The 16,651-nt window shown below is 42.8% G+C and overlaps 1 protein-coding gene across 1 annotated transcript in view; it reads left to right on the plus strand.

Annotated features, from left to right (window-relative positions):
* SEC62 (SEC62 preprotein translocation factor) overlaps positions 1-16,651 on the plus strand; it is a 135,985-nt gene that overhangs the window by 75,439 nt on the left and 43,895 nt on the right. Inside the window, exons 3-5 of the mRNA XM_078666083.1 lie at positions 1,870-1,975; positions 4,984-5,194; positions 12,227-12,325. Coding sequence (XP_078522209.1) covers positions 1,870-1,975; positions 4,984-5,194; positions 12,227-12,325 — 416 coding nt within the window. The remainder of the gene's footprint in view (positions 1-1,869; positions 1,976-4,983; positions 5,195-12,226; positions 12,326-16,651) is intronic.

Below are 16,651 nucleotides of genomic sequence, written 5' to 3' on the forward strand. Positions count from 1 at the left end.
AGGGTGACTGAGTACAGGCTCCATATGTTGTCTGTGGCCTGCACTGGGACAGGCTGAAGTGCAGACGGCGCAAAAGGCAGTGTCTGCGCCCCGCTGGCAGGTGCTGTGGCTGTTGCGTAACACATCTTGCATACATGGCACATGCCAGCGTGCAAGGGCACTCGGGCTGCAGATTGTGTTTCAGAATAAGGGAGAAGTGTATGTGTTTATTGAACTTCAGGAAAACGTTAAACGTGCGGCGAATGTCACTGCAACTGCCGAAAAAACAGGGGCATTCTCTCTTAAATGGGAAATTGCGTGTTATAGTAATTTCATTGCCTTAGAAATGCCCGCCTCGTTGAAACATCCCTAGTCACTTTCTCAGATGGTCTCTTTCTCAGACATGGCAGGCGGTGCCTGGGCCAATAGGAGTGGAGGGACTGCTGGCTCGCAGATGCTCTTCATATTTCTATTGTGTGCTATGTTTGCTTATTTCGTGCTGTGCTTACTGTCCCTGCAGTCAAGATACAGATCTTCCCGTTCGAGGGAGCACATTCGGGCAGTTTATCTTCTGACCGTCTGCCACTTTACATCAATCAACACCCCCTGCCCCCTCCCCGAACAGACACTACTGCTCAGGGCAAGGGCCACTATTTCAACACCCAAAACAAACTCAGCTGATAATGTGCTGCTGCATGCTAGCTGGTACCTTAATGCCTCTGTTCATGCCTTAGCGCTAGTTCTTGCATTGTATTTTGACGCTTGTTTTCATTTTTTGTGCTTGCGGTTTGATTGAGTGCAATGCTGTTGTTGTCGCTTGAGTTGAGCTGAACACGTTAACTCTCTCTTTGGGTTGCTTTGTGTCACGTTTAAATCCACCCATTTAAGGTTTGCCAACAGGCCCTATACTATCAGTGTTCCTCTCAACAGCTCCTTGTTCAGCAATTGGAAATGAGACCCGGAAGCACATCCTTATAGCTGAAAATCAAAACTACAGGTCCCAGATTACTTGCTACTAATGGCTAGGTACCGAAGCTGACTGAAGGTGTTCCAGCTGGCAAAGGGGCCTGATCCAGGACGCACTTCGTTTACTGGCGTTGACCATCTCACTCTACAATACTGCCAGCCCCCTTCAATCACAAAGCAATCATTGCCTGACATCATCTGGAGCCTCGTCCAGTTTCAGGTCTTTGCCACTGCAGGCTCCGTAACACTGGAACAGCTTTCAACTCAACATAGCCTGTGCGTCTCCTCAGAGCATCTTTAAAATATCCCTGAAACACCATCTCAAGCTGAAGAATCTCCCTGGCACCACTGCCCGCTACATGCAGACTGCAATATCCCCCCTAACTGAGCTTGTTATGTTAGATACTCAGCACTCATACATCACCACATCACCACCAGTGCAGCATCACCTCAACATCAGCGCAGCTCTAACTCAGCACCGGCAAAGCACCACCTCACCACCAGCGTGCCGTGGCATCTCGCCTTTGGGACCTTATGAGTGTTTAGTTATCCAGCACAATATCCTTCGTTCAACAACATCAACTGTTGCATGGCTAAACACTCATAAGGTCCCAAAGGCGAGACCTATTGGCTATGCCAATGCTTGTTTTAAATGATTGTATAAAGTAGCTTGGAGTAATTAGGGTTGCAGGAATACTGCTTAGTCATTAATGTGTACCTATATAGCAGAGAGAGGACCCCTGTAATTTTTCACTTGCTGCTTTGTCCCACGGGTCCTTAAATATTACTCTGGATTTCTTAGCCCTCTACAGGAACCTGCAATTCAGTTTGCTGGCATGAAAACAAAATGTCTTAGTTTGTGCAAACCGTGAGATAAATACAATACTTTAAGCTTTTTATATGCCGTGACTTTTGTATTTGCAGCCTCGAAAGCAGTGGAATGCCTGATGGACTCCAAATGGGCAAAAGCTAAAAAAGGTGAAGAAGCCTTATTTACGACAAGAGAGTCGGTTGTTGACTATTGCAACAGGTATGGCCTTGGTTGTTTTCTCTTTTAAACCCGTCCCAATGAATAGCAATAGATAAGGAAGGTATTTGTTTGGTTTCTTCTAATTCGCAACTTATTTATCCCTTGGTTTTGCTGCCCAAAAAATATATTTTTGCAGTCTGAAGGGTAAATACCCTGGCAAAAACACCCCCTTTTCAACATAAAACATTTCTCCTGTGTTCATGTTCCTGAGGTGTTTGAAGGTAGTGACAAGCCTCTAAAAATGCTGTCTGTTCAGTGACAGTATCCAAAATTCATTGGGGCAATTTTTGATTGACTCATTCTGCTGAAGAGGGGCTCGACTGACTTGGTTGGGCCAGGCTGAGTGGTATAATGCGTCCTCTCTGCTCCTCCTACCTCATACCTGATCAGGGAAATTAGTTTTTTTTATGAGTCAGTCCTGCAAGATGGCATCTGAGCTGGTGGTGTGGCTGATGGATGAATAGGATTATATAGTAAGCGTTTTATTTCTCACCCACTGTACTTACAAAACATTAAAAAAAAGTTTGAATTGTGGTTGTGTGAAGTGTTTTATACTTTATAAGTTCCTCTATACTCCAGGGTGTTCTGTGTGAGCATTCCTCTTGTACGACTGTCATACCCTTCTTTAACTGTACATAGAGCTAGGTCACATATTCTGTTGCATCTTTTTTTGGGGGAGTGGCTGATTTACACTAAGCACTGTACTTTACTGGAGTCAGTATGTAGGCAGTTGCATGCTGACATTGATCAGACCTCAGCCACGTCTCTTAACAAATGAGCTGTAGTGCCCTTAGCGAAAATCGTCTGCACAACGTTGAAAAGCTATGCTGTTCTGCTTCTTTGTTTGTTTTTTCTTGCTTATGCCTTTTCTCGTCTTGTGTACTTAACAATCTGGCAAGTCCACTGCAGGTGTTCATCCTTCTGCTTTTCTGTTTCTCATCAGAGCCATCCTCTGATGAGTGGGTCTTCATCCCAGCTGTACACTTAATTTGAATGACTGTATGTGATGCCACTTTGCTCCATGTTATGCGGGGCCTTTTTGTGGTGCCTGCTAATCCATACCCAATGGGCAGGGGCCTTTTTTTTAAAATAAACCTGTGGCACTAGGGGAGCTTGCCCATTGGTTGCCCAGGTTAATGTTCCTTTTAGGTTACTTGCCTTTATGGTCTGTGGGCACATGCAAACAGGGTCTCCTTGTCATTCATATTAGTCGGGAGAGTAGAGGTCTGTTTGAGACCCATGTACATGCTGCACTTTATGGTGACATTCCGTAGGGATGACTGCGAGCCTGCATGTACTCCTCCTGAGGTTTCAAGGTTCCAATTCTGATATATCTTGTGGGTGATGGGAGTCCCTCTCTAATCCCTTTGTTGGACTGGACACTAACTTCCTCTTTTGTATTAAAGAAAGTATGATACACATGGTAAGTATAGAAATGTCAGCATATATACACTAACCATACATTATTAATTTTTAGGACTTGTATGTATTTTAACCAATCTTAGTTGTCTTACATTCCCTTACTGATTATTACGTTGATGAGTTTATTTTTATCTTTCGCTTTATGTAAATTCTGTTTTGCATATACCAATTTGGTAATTTTAGGTTGTCAAATTGTACTGGATTGTCTGATGGCCGTGTTGTTGACAAACATCTACATGCTGCTCTGTATTGAATAGTTTTGGTAGATATTTCTAACAGTTGGCTGTATCAGATTGTAATATTTGAGTTAGGAGATTCAATGTGAAAATTAGATTTTTAAAATGATATGCTAATGTCTTGTATATCTTATATCTGCTATAAGCTGGTCTTGGCTAACTGATGTTGTTTAGAATAGGTTTCTTCATTCCTGACTAAAAATTGCTATGAGGATGCTGGTCTCCCCAGCGATAGGAGCAAATATGGCAAAAACCACATTGACTAGTCTTAGTATGTGTGCCTCTTGGCTACCATCCACTCCTCCTTTTATGGACTATGTACAAGTTAATTTTTATCTGGTATTCAGAAATTAGTTGTTGAGGCAGACCTATGTTGGTATTGTAGTCTCTGATTAATCTGAAATTGATTTTTGCGAATGCATTATTCGTTGCGCTTCCATTATATTATAGGCCATTCTTGAGTTTGTTCAGAATGCTGGTGCATGTTTACTGCTTAAACAAAATCTGATGGTTTCTGCTCTATTCATTGGCTCCCAGTGTGTAAGTGTATTAAGTATAAGCTGCTATGTTTCATGTTCTGGTTTGTTAGAAATTTGGTGTCTTGTAAGGTTCATCAAAAATTCTATATGTACTCCCTATTGTACTTTGTGATCCAGGTGCCTAGGGTTTCTCTACATTCCTAAAATACTTCTGTTGGAAACAACTGTTTGGATTCTTAGTTTATGGTCCCATACTCTGAAACTCTTTACTTTTCAATTTCTTGAACAAGAAATGTTCAAGCTAGATTTGAAGGTGCCCTGTCCCAAAACATTTCCTGGTTTCGTTTTCTGGTCTTTGATCGAAAGTGTGGTGGATTGAGTTGGGGATCAAGTGGAGGGCCTTTAAGTAATATTTGCAAAGGTGTGTCTTCCACATCTGGAGTTACTATGGTGCATCCAACAAGCAAGGAGTACTTTGAGGTAATCTCCATTTTATTTGACTACTGTTAAGAGTAATCTTGTAAATTACTAAGAACCTGAGCATCATATTAATTGGGGAAAATAGTAATTGTAAAAAGCTTCTGTTTAACCCATTGCGGGGTAAAAAAATAATATATCATCAGTAAGTTGTTGAAAGTGACATTAAAGTGCAATCCCAAAAAAGAAATATCTGTTAGGGTTGGCTAGGATTGAGCTAGAGTTTATAGCAAGCTGAATATTCTTCCTTACTAAAATTAGGCGTACAGGAGTTTAGTGATATTTGCAGCTCCAAACTTGGTATCATATGATAGATTTGAGCTATACTGTGTTACAACATCCCTCTCACGCAGTGCCACTTTGATTTTGATTTCTGCTATTTTCTTCATTTAAGGCTTTTGAAGAAGCAGTTCTTTCACCGTGCTCTGAAAGTGATGAAGACGAAGCCTGAAAAGGACACAAAGAAGGAAAAGGAGAAAGAGAAAGGAAAGAATGACAGTGGCAAAGAAGAGGAAAAGAAAAGTAAAAAAGAAGTTGTGAAGGATGACAAGCCAAAGAAGGATAAAGAGAAGAAAAAGGACACTGAAAAAGAAGAAAGTAAAAAGGTAATCTATTTCTTAATTTCATTTGCAAAACGTTGATATGCTCACCAAACTGATGAACGCTTTCAAGTTTAATTTATTTCAATTGATAAAAACGCTTCCAGACACCACTTCGAAATTAGCTTTTGAATTATCATTATTCTTAATCATTAAAAATATACAGGCAATAACAAATGTTCACAGCTGCTTGTGGGCACTATTAATTATGCTTTCTGTACACGTAACATCTGCCGTTGTGAAAGAATTGGGCTCAGCAATAGGCATAACATCTTCTAGCCTGGATAGAGGAATACAACATAAGTAAGATTTTGGATCACCTTTAAACATAAGCGCATACTCAGGCTTCTAAAAGCTTTTTATGGTGCCCTTCTTGAAAGCCATGTACAATCAAAACAGTAACATCACATGAAGTGATGGCACAGATGGGTACAAAATGAATCTGTTAAATGTTGGAAAGTGCACAAATCTGTCCTTTTACCCTATGAAAATAGGAGGGATCTAAGAGTGAGTTGTGAAAATAGAATAAAGCATAGTTTATACACGTTGGAGTTTGAATGCACGTTCCATCGTCACTTCTTCTTGTCCTGCTATTAGGAGTTTCTCAGACAGCTAAGGAAATACTGAAAGGTGCGGGACTTGTGAAAATTCAGAAGTCGTCCAGATGTAGGCACTGTAGACATTTTTGCAATTAAAAAAAAATCACTCCCTACTCCCACACCCCAAACTACAGAAACCCCACTAAAACCTTTTCTCACAGACTTGCCTCCCAAAATGACAACAGTCTCCTAATCTCTTCTGGACATGAAGTTGCAATGTAGAAGTCAATGTGAGAAGAATAAAGCCATTTAAATTGCATGATAATATCAGTTGCTGAGTGTTCATGAAAATCAATTGGAGAGCTTAGTCTACCTCACAACTCTACACCTAGTGTTTGACTCTGGGCATGTCAGGAGAATAGAAACCTCTGCTTGTCAGCACTCCTCTAGTAAACCACTTAAGAAAGGAAATGTGGTGCCTTCACCTAGCCCTATATTTGTGAGAGGCAATCCCTGGCAAATTCAATATAGGTGATAAAAGTGAAACCGTGAGTGACAACTTGAGGAAAGCATAATTGCATGAATGCATTCCACCGAGTCATGATGGAATACCATAATAGATGCATTTGGGCCAATTATGGATTTCCCGACAGTTGAGCAACTTCAGGTAGTACAGTCCTCATTCTGAGGGTTCTGATACAGGAAGGAAATTTTGTTTGTAAATCCATCAACCTCCCAAAACCACAATTTATTTGTAACCAAGAAGTATTTCATGAGGTCCCCTAAAATGTTGTTGAGGCTGCAGATGTCAGAAGGCCCAACAAAAAGAGTAGGAGTAAGGGGAATTATATAGCACTTAGCACGGATCAAAAAGAGTCCTAATGAGATGGCCGTTAATTGGTCACAATCGTGAGTTTAGAACTAAGGTTTTTTTTTTCAGTATCTGAGACTCAGTTCTACTATTTCCACATAGACATCTACAACAAAGTCACTAAACTGTCTGTTCTTTCAGTGTGAACTGTGGAGTTGGTGTTACAGATAACAGAATGGAGATACAGTATCTTGAGGGGTCTATCCTAAACTCAACGCTGCATAAGAAACCGTGATACCTTCAAGGACCTTGCCCCATTTGAAACCTGTGTATGGGAATGATGTATGCATTTTTTGGTAGCTGAGAAAGGACTCGATCCAGTTGGTAGTTGGAGACCATCTTCTTAGGGTACAACTTCTATTTCGTGACTTTTTGGGCATCCCATCTATTTTTCAAGCTCACTCACAATCCCATCTTCTCCTTAACTAAAGGTAAAAAAATAGAGGTCGAACCCTATTGAGAACACGATTTCAAGGTTGAAATAGGCTCTACATTTCATAAAATGCATGACATTTTCCAAAAAAAGGTAGACTGTAAACAATTGGCTGCTTATGTCCGCATCAACTGTTTTTCCAGAACAGTACCTATGCACGCTTAATTTGCTTCAAGAAACCTGAATACAAAAAAGCTTCATAGTGATCAGCTATCCATTGCAGGGCATTGGTGTGAATCAGTATCCTAGCCCATTAATACATTTATTTTCAGTTTAAGGTCGGAAAAAATAGTGATCATGTGTATACACTTAACGAAGTCTGTTTTATAAACCCTGTTACACAAAAAAAAGAAGGCCTGAGTGTAGAAAGTAAGACATTTTCTTTCAGTTTTTCCTCTCATTAGCTTGTAGTGTAGTTCCTATATTCCCAATAGGCTCTGTGCATTGAAATAATATATCCTCTAGATATGACGTAGGGCTTATGTCAGTAGGTCTCTATCGAATATACTAAACTTAATTGTGAGTGCCAGCTAGCTCAGAGGTCACTAGAAACTTTCTCGAATTCACAAGAAGGGATTAGTTTCTGACAACCGCATAAACATGACAACTTTGTTTCCCTAGGACTGGAATAACTATCTTCAATATCGTGGAAACAATAGATAAGTATTTCACTCAGTCAATCATGCATGCTTCATTTCTACAGAGTTGCAGAGAAATAGTGAGACTGGCGTTTTCAATAAAAAGGATTTATTGAACAGTCTTCTTTCTCATGCAAGAGAGGTAAACTGCTACAATCGTTAGGCAGAATGCAAAGTATAATGCGTACAGCGTAAACAGTAATATGAAATAATACTGTAAGAGGATTGTATGGTTTCTAAGCCATATAAAAATACATACAGAAATAACACAGGCTAAAATACTCAACTGGTGCTTCTAAAATACGCCTACCCCAATGTACCTAACCTAAGTCTACTACGTGGGAAGAAGTAAGTATGGTCTTTAGCATAGGTTTAGTTTTGCCAAGAATCTACCAAAGGTTTCTCTAGGTTCTTATCAGTTCCATACCTTAGAATGAAGGAGGTCTGGTATATCTCTCTCGGGACACGATTTCCCAACACCCCGCAAGGGGAGTCGGAAACACTGGAGCTGGATTTCTCAGCAGAGGAGGGCAGCTTCCTGATCAGTGCGTCAGCTGGAGAGTCGGCTTCCTTCAGCACTTGCTGTAGCGAGCTGCATCGGGCAAGTAGGTCGTCTAACTGCTCCGAACCACCATGCTTTGCCATAGCAAGTGAAGGTATATGTATACCTTGAAGGTGTTTAGGAATGACATCTTTGACGTAAAGTCGGGCAGATGAACAACATGAATGAACCCCTAAGGAATACATGTTCATTGTAAAACTAACTGAGTTCTTGGAGAAATCAATATTCAAGCAAGGGGAAGTCCCTAACGGCTTAAGCTGGTTTTCCAAGAAATCTTTGTGACGTTTGGTGAACGGATGGAAGTAGCCATGCCTGTATTTGGGTTGCATGGGCTACGCCTAAATAAGGGCTTGATTTCTATGCCTATATAAGGGCAACGTGAATTTTACCTATATAAGGGCATGCATCGGGAAAATTCTATTCGGAATCTAAAACTCCATACAACAAGCTACTAGGTACCTTTGACAAGAAGACATCCTTTACACAGGAAGAATTCACTGGACCAATGAAGTGTACTTGGTACTCCAAGACCTTAGTATTTTTTTCTCTAAAGCAAATGTAGCTTAGAATTACTGGGAATGCGGAAATACTGCTGAGTCATTAATGAGTACCTATGCATACATGGTATTAGTATTTAAGAAAAGCAGAGAGAGTAACCATGGCATTAAGAACAGAATTTCAATGTTGACTCAAATTCTTCTAAAAGGGGCTGATAGAAAATAATTCTTTTTACTGTGTCTACATCAACTCTTTTTTCAGCAAGGTTATTACGCACCCTTAATTTGCTTCCACAAATCTGAAAGCAAAAAAGTTATCCAAGTGATCAACTGTCCATTGCAGGGCATAAGTGGTGAACCAGTGTCCTTGTTCTTTAATTTAGTTTAAGTTTGGAGAAGAGAGCATTAACTTATTGCCTGGCTGTTGTCTGCATATTTATGAAAAGTGTTTACATACATACACTTCTCTAAGACTTTTGTCAGCGCTGCTACACAAAATATACGACACATGCTGCAATTGAGTTAAAAAAAGTTTTATTTTTGTGCTTTCAACAAAGAAGCACTAATATGAACATAGAAACATTTCAAAACCATAGAATCACACAACTGCAATTTCATAAAATCAGAATAACATTGCCGGGTTGATTGTGCCAGCTCCCCATGTTATCAGTCCAATTCTCAGAATTTCCACCATGAGCCCCATACCATGTCAAATTTCCGCTGACAACCATGGACCCTATACACAATTCATTCAGCTTGCATGCACCTAATAGAGTCCAACTTTCCAAAGCGCCAAGGCACGAGATTCGCTACGCTTACATAGCCAAATTATGTCTCTCCTGGCAACAATGAGAGCCGTTACTTTACAGCAGGGTGATTAGGTAGCATGTGTTCCTCCCTGATGCCAAGTGAGGCTTGTTTCGGGTCTATTACGAGTGTCTCAGATTGGAGACAGCCTTTACAATGCTGATATTTCCAACGTAATGCCTTTACCACGCATCTTCTACCACGCAATTCATTATCATGCTTGCCTTTAGCACAAATGTGCCTTTACCACACATGCCTTTACACAGAAAAGTAAATATGTTTAAGTTAAGTATGTCTCCTTCTCGCTCTCTCTATCTCTCTCTCTCTCTCATATATATATATATATATATATATATATATATATATATATATATATATATATATATATATATATATATATATATATATATATATATATATATAATCAAGAATAAATAATTTGTCCTAAACACACCCGTGGAGTGCAAGCCTTTCTGTGTTACAGATTGTGCAACACACAGGATCTGTCTTGGAACTTTCATTGGGTACACTCTGTTTGAAGTACTTTCTTCATGAATTTAAAAAGTAGTAGTTACTAGGTTGCAGACCCTTCGTGTAGGCTGCCCAGATGTCTCCTCTCTTTGTGAGGGACAAATGTTTTTGGTAAATAAGAGCACACACCAGATCTCATAACTCTGCTGGGCATTATAGTTTTAGTTGAGGAATGAAGGCATTTCATGTACTGCTTGTAATCCCATTTTAATTAGCTTAAGTAATTTGTGCGAAATCTACAAACAAACCTTTCCACCTATCCTTTCAGCTTTTGGTCTAGAAACAAACATTCACAAAGGCTGTATTCTTGATACCTACCATATTCTTTTCCTCCCTCTGAGTCAGCCATCATAGAAGTTGAACTCAGAAAGCAAAGATGGATAATACCTTTAAGTCAGTCCAAGAACGTTATTTGTTTTAAACAGTTCTTGTCTAAGTTTCAACATTTCCTGACAGCCGAGCACCATTTAAGTAGCGAAATTGAGAGCCTTCACTCTTTAACCAAAGAACTATCAGAAGAGCAATCAAGTGGACTGCATTATGGTAGTATAGACTGGAATTCGTTTGTGATTTTTCCTCTCAGGCTCAGCTTAGAAAATATGCTTCATGATTTAGGATTCCTGGTAAGTAGACCACCTTTAATTACAGAGCCCTGGCCAAGGCCCTGGAGATATTTTCACATCTCAAAACAAAAAAAAAACTAAGACTTTACGTCAAGACTACTGGACCCAGAATAGTTCTTCAATGCCTTCTTAATAAACTTGTCACTTACATTTCTTTATGCCTTTCCTCCGATTCCAGTGATACCTACAGTTGTATTAATACTTCAGAGTTGTCAGGCAACATTAATCATTATTGCTCCAGACTGGCCAAGGCAGCAGTGGTATCTGGATATGTTACAAATGTATATCAAGCCATTCCAGAGGTTTGCCTTCAAATTAAACCTTTTGACCAGATCTCAGGGTCATCTTTTTTACCTGAACCTGACGTCCTTGAATTTGGTAGCATTGCTCCTGATATCAGACAATACAGACATCCAGATCTTCCTTAGTCACGCATGGATATTCCTAAGCATCCTGAGACTTGGGCTTGCTGTTCGCTCAAATGGAAGTGTTTTGTTTATGGTGCCAACAGAAAGGCTACAGTCCTGTCAGGAGAATGACATTCTTCCATACCGCTACATTTAGTCTGAATAAAACCTGAAGTTTTCTTCCATTTCCCAACTTTTAATTAACTTCAGTCATATTTGCCATGGTCTGGCCACTTCAGAACATTCAATTCCCCGTTGTATCATACCCTGCATATGAGCTGTGTTATCAAGTGGTTAATAACCTCATACCAAAGAGATACAGCTCCCATTCCCCTAGAGGGTAAGCTGCCTTCACAAACTGGTGGGGAAACATTCTTCGTTTTGACAATTGTAAAGCAGCTATGTGGAAAGCTGTCTACACTTCATTGTTCGATTCAAATCCCGAAGCTGACTCTAGTGCTGGTAAAGCATCTCTAATAGACATTTTTAGTTGACGCTCTATCTGCACTTTCTTGCTTTTTCTCCCATTTTGCATACAGTTATTCCATATGCTCCAGAACCATGGGGACCATGATATTCTTTAGCTTGCTACTTTATTCTAGCATTTATGACTATCAGTGAAGATCCTACGAAGCAGAAGAAATAGTTACTTCTAGCCCTGGCTCTGCCTTTTTTTAGGAATCTTCATTGATTCCTGCAAATTAGTTAATAGTGCAAAATCAGAACTACAAGTACATTACCATTTCTTCATATGGCTGCTGGAAAAGAATGTGTAACTCTATGGGCCGATAAAATACACAGTCTCTCTTCTTCTTTGACATGATCTGCGCTGCAGGTTTATTTATCTTACCTCACTACTTTAATTATGGCATTCATGTAAGCAGAACAGGTAAAGTGCTCTTGTCTGTTGAGAATGACTCTTTTTGAGTTATCCGTTCTGTCTACAGAAATATACAAGTTCCATTTTTCTGAATTGGCCGTGCTTTCCAGTTTCTCTCACATTATACTTTTCTTTATTATTTTCAATTGAGCACAGCCTCTTACATATTTGTTTTTTTTTATTGGATAAAACAATTGAGGTATATGCTTTTTTAAAAATACCTTTTTACTCCATTCATATTTGTTTTTAGTCTCAGGATGAAACCCCAGGAACGCCCAAGAAAAAGGAGACTAAGCGAAAATTTAAACTTGAACCACATGAAGAACAGGTTTTCTTGGATGGCAATGAGGTGAAGTATCTCTCTTTTATGTAAACTCCTTGTACTTTAGTCAAACTAAGCTGTTTGCATTGCGAACCCTATCCTTCAGTGGATATATATTCAATAAATTATTGGCAATTGCAAACAGTTGTGCTTAAATGATGCAGCTTTAAGTGCTTACTTCTGTCATAGAGTTTTAAGCTTCACCCAAATTTAGGAAACTCTTGTTTGTGCCTGCATGTGTTCAGTGTGTTCCTAACTGTGCTTCTGATAACCGAGTGATCATAGTGCATAACGTATAGCTACCAAAGAAACGTAATCTAGGCTAATTAGAAAAACTGTACATGGAATACAATGTTGATGATATGCACATTACCAATGCACTACTAATGCCCCTGTAGAATGGTTTAGACTGTTGATCAATCAAAGATGGGTTTTGGAATCACAGTACTTTAGACAAGTTTAATGAATAAGCACCAAATGTTTCAAAGGCTTGATTTTGATGTGCATATAAAACGCCAATGTAAATGTTCAATCAGGGATTTGTGAATTGCACTACTCACCCGTGTGGGTCTCAAGGTTCTGGGGGGGAGGCGGGGAAGGACGTGCAGCTCTGATTCAACCAAAAAGCCAGGTCTTGAGGCTCTTCCTGAAGGTGCGCAGAGTGGGGGAACGTCTGATGTTGAGCAGGAGCTTGTTCCAGGTCTTTGCCGCCATGTAGGAGTAGGCTCTTCCACCCGCTCTGGCTCTATGGCTGCGCAGGGTTTCGTTGAGGGAGGTCGGCGGAGCAGAGTTATCTCTTGGGTACGTGGAAGGAGACTCTTTCGTTGAGGTATTGGTGTCTGGTGTTGTGGAGCGATTTGTAGGCGTGAATGAGTAGCTTGAAGGTTACTCTCTTTTTGATGGGGAGCCATTGGAAGTCTCGTAGGTGCTGGGTGATGTGGTCCTGTCGTGGGGTGCCGAGGATGAATCTGGCAGTGGTGTTCCGGATGGTCTGGAGTTTTCGGAGCAGGGTTTTGTTGATTCTGGTGTAGATGGCGTTTCCATAGTCCAGTCTGCTTGTTATGAGTGTGTGGGTGAAGGTGTTTCTGGATTTGGGGGAATCCACTTGAAGGTCTTGCAAAGGATGCAGAGGGTGTTAAAGCAGGTGGAGGAGACGGCGTTGATCTGTCTGGTTATGGTGAGGGAGGAGTCGAGTATGATGCCGAGGTCCCGGGCTAGGTCCGTGGGTGTGGAGGGGTTGCCGAGGGCAGTGGGCCACCAGGTGTTGTCCCATGCTGAGGGGGTGGGTACGAGGATGAGGACTTCTGTCTTCTCAGAGTTAAGCTTCAATAGCTGCTGCCATGATGCAACGTCTTTCATTCCTTCCTGGAAGCTTAGTCTGGTTGTGTTGGGTTCCTTCGTGTGAGAGAGGATGAACTGGGTGTCATCGACATAGGATACTATGCTGAGTCCATGTTGTCTGATGATGGCGGCGAGGGGGGGCCATGTAGATGTTGAAGAGCGTGGGGCTGAGTGATGATCCTTGGGGTACTCCGCAGTTGATCTCTGCAGGTTTGGAGAGGAAAGGCGGCAGTCTGATTCTTTGGGTTCGGCCGGTGAGAAAGAGCCGACCCAGTCAAGGACGGTTCCTTGTATGCCAGCGTCGTGGAGTCTGGCGGTGAGGGTGCAGTGAGAGTGCGGTGAGAGACATTGTCAAAGGCTGCAGAGAAGTCTAGTAAGATGAGGGCCCCCGTCTGTCCCTGGTCTAGGAGAGTGCGGATGTCATCTTTGGCGGCGAGGAGGGCTGTCTTGTTGCTGCAGAATCCGGATTGGGATGAGTCAAGGATGGAGTTGTCTTCGATGAAGTTCGTGAGCTGGATGTTGGTGATCTTCTTGGTGACTTTAGCTGTGAAGGGGAGAGAGATGGGTCTGTATTTTTGTAGGTCTGTTGGGTCTGCAGACGGTTTCTTGAAGAGGGGCTTGACTTCTGCACGTTTCCAGTCAGGGAATGAGCTGGATTTGAAGGTAACATTGATGGTGCATCGTAGCTCGAGTGCTATGGTGGCGGCGGCTATGTGGAAGCTGTGTTGGCTAGCAGGGGTCTGTGGGGGCTCCTGAGTGAATGCTCATTGTTGTGACGGTGTCTTCGGTGGTGACCGGGGTCCAGGCGGAGATGGTAGGCTGGCTGTCGTTGCTGGGAGTAGGTGTGGTTTCGGTGTCTGGTGTCTGTTCGTTGAAGTTGCTGTAGATGGTCTTGATCTTGAGATGGAAGAAGGATCCGAGTTTGTTGCAGAGGCCCTGGGAAGGTGTGACGTCTGAGGGTTCGCTGGGGTGTTTGGTGAGTTCCAGAATGATGCTGAAGTGTTCCTCGCCAACTCCAGCAACACAAAGGATTTTGTCCTGGATGAAGGTCCTTTTGGTGTGTTTGATGGTAGTATTCTGTCATGACGTTCTTGAAAGTGGTCCGGGCTTCCGGGGTTTTGCTGTTTCTCCATTCTTTCTTGAGAAGTCAGCAGGAGCATCTCGATTCTCGGAGGTCCGTGGTGAACCGGGTGGCTTTCCTGGGGCGATGTCTGTCGGAGTTACGAAGGGGGGCAAGCTCGTCTGCGCAGTTGGTGATCTACCTGTGTAGTTCGTTGACTGCAGAGTTGGCGTTGGTCATGGTGGGAGGGGGATGGTGATTGAGGGTGAAATTGAGGTGCTCCTCCGTTGCTCCAATTTATCCACAGAGGGCGTGGTGTAGGTTTGTGAGCTGTGGTTTTATCGAAGGATAAGTGTACGCAGTGGTCCAGAGGGGTTGCGTGGTGTGGCTGAAGTGGATGTTGTTCCCTCCTGCGAAGATGGGGTCGAGGGTGTGTCCTCCCTTGTAGTTAGGGGTGGTGAAGAGCTGTTTCAGTCCGATGTTGGCGAGGTTGTCTAGGAGGGCATTGGAGATCGGATCGCTGATGTTGTTGAGGTGGAAGTTCAGGTCCCCGAGCAGTATGTAGTCCATAGAGGCGATGGCGTGGGGCGCGATGAGGTCAATGAAGGTTTTGATGAACGGGGTTCGTGGTCCGGGAGGTCTCTAAGCGAGGGTGCCACATAGGGTCGTTCTGGGGCTGGTCTGGATCTGGAAATGGAGGTGTTCCATGGGGGAAGAGGAGTTTTGTGCTGGAAGTGGTGAGTAGTAGGGAGTTACTGTGTGCAATGGCGAGTTCTCCTCCTGGGTGGTTGGGGTGGTCCTTCTTGTGGATCTTGTATCCGTCAGGGATGGCGGTAGTGATGTAGGGGTGCAGGCGGAGTTTGTCCAGGTTTCCATGAGGAAGGTGACGTCTGGCGAAAGGGTGTTGAGGAGGTCCCAGATCGCAACTGCGTGTCTATGCAGGGAATGTACATTGAGGAGGATGCATCTCAGGGGTTCGGGTGTGCTGGCGTCCGGAGGGTGGGCGGTGGCTGTGGGGGTTTGGAGGTTTGTGAAGGTTCAGCGGGGGTGTCGGTAGGAAAACTGGCCGTGGGTGGTGTCAGGTGTCGACAGCTGGTCGTTGTTGTTTCTTCCGGGGTTGAGTGCGTGGAGGGCAGCTGAGGCGTAGCGGTGGGGAGTCTGAGAACCAGGATCCCTGCCGCTGGTCCGGTCTGGTCGTGGCAGACTCAGGCGGGCTTGCCTTTGGCGTGCCTTCGGCATGCCAGCGGTGCGGCTGCCATTATGTTGGGGACGAAGGACGGAGCACAGTTGGGAGGCGGGAGTGGGAACCGGCAGGGGGGAGGGTCCGCAGGGGCAGCATCGGTGAGAAAACGGCAAGAAAAGGACACAACAAGGTACAATAGAATGAAAAAGATAAAAAAGAATAAAAAGGCAACAGATAGATAAGCACAATAAACAGAAACCAGACAAACCGAAAAAGACAAACGGAGACAGAAAACAAAATAGGCTGGCTGAGTGGACCAGCAGAAGAGCAAGGCTCTCCCACTGCACCACCAGGGATGATGCAAAGGCAGGAGCCTGCGGGAGGAGGAAGGGCCTCGAACACCTACCTGAGACAGAGAGGTGCTAGAGGCAGCTGCGCAACGGCGTGTCTCTGCTGCATTAAAACAGCTGTAGGAGGTTACATCATTGGCAGCGTGAAAGTGAATTTTGTACCAGAATGCATCCTTTTTGTGAATTTGTGTAAATCATTCAGTAGTTTTTTGAGACACAAAAAATGCGTAGTCAAAATAAATAGGTAACTTTCACCAAAGATTCCTCACCTCCACTAGTGCTAAATTGCATCTGGAAAGTTTGCAACAGCTCTCCTGCACTGGTAAATGGGCAACATGGCTCCCAGACACCTTTCCGGATGTGATGTTACAGATCTGTACCACCAGGCACTCTGACAACAGCCTCTTTCTTTGATACGT

The sequence above is a fragment of the Lissotriton helveticus genome, chromosome 11 (assembly GCF_964261635.1).
Source record: "Lissotriton helveticus chromosome 11, aLisHel1.1, whole genome shotgun sequence".
Lineage (NCBI taxonomy): Eukaryota > Metazoa > Chordata > Amphibia > Caudata > Salamandridae > Lissotriton > Lissotriton helveticus.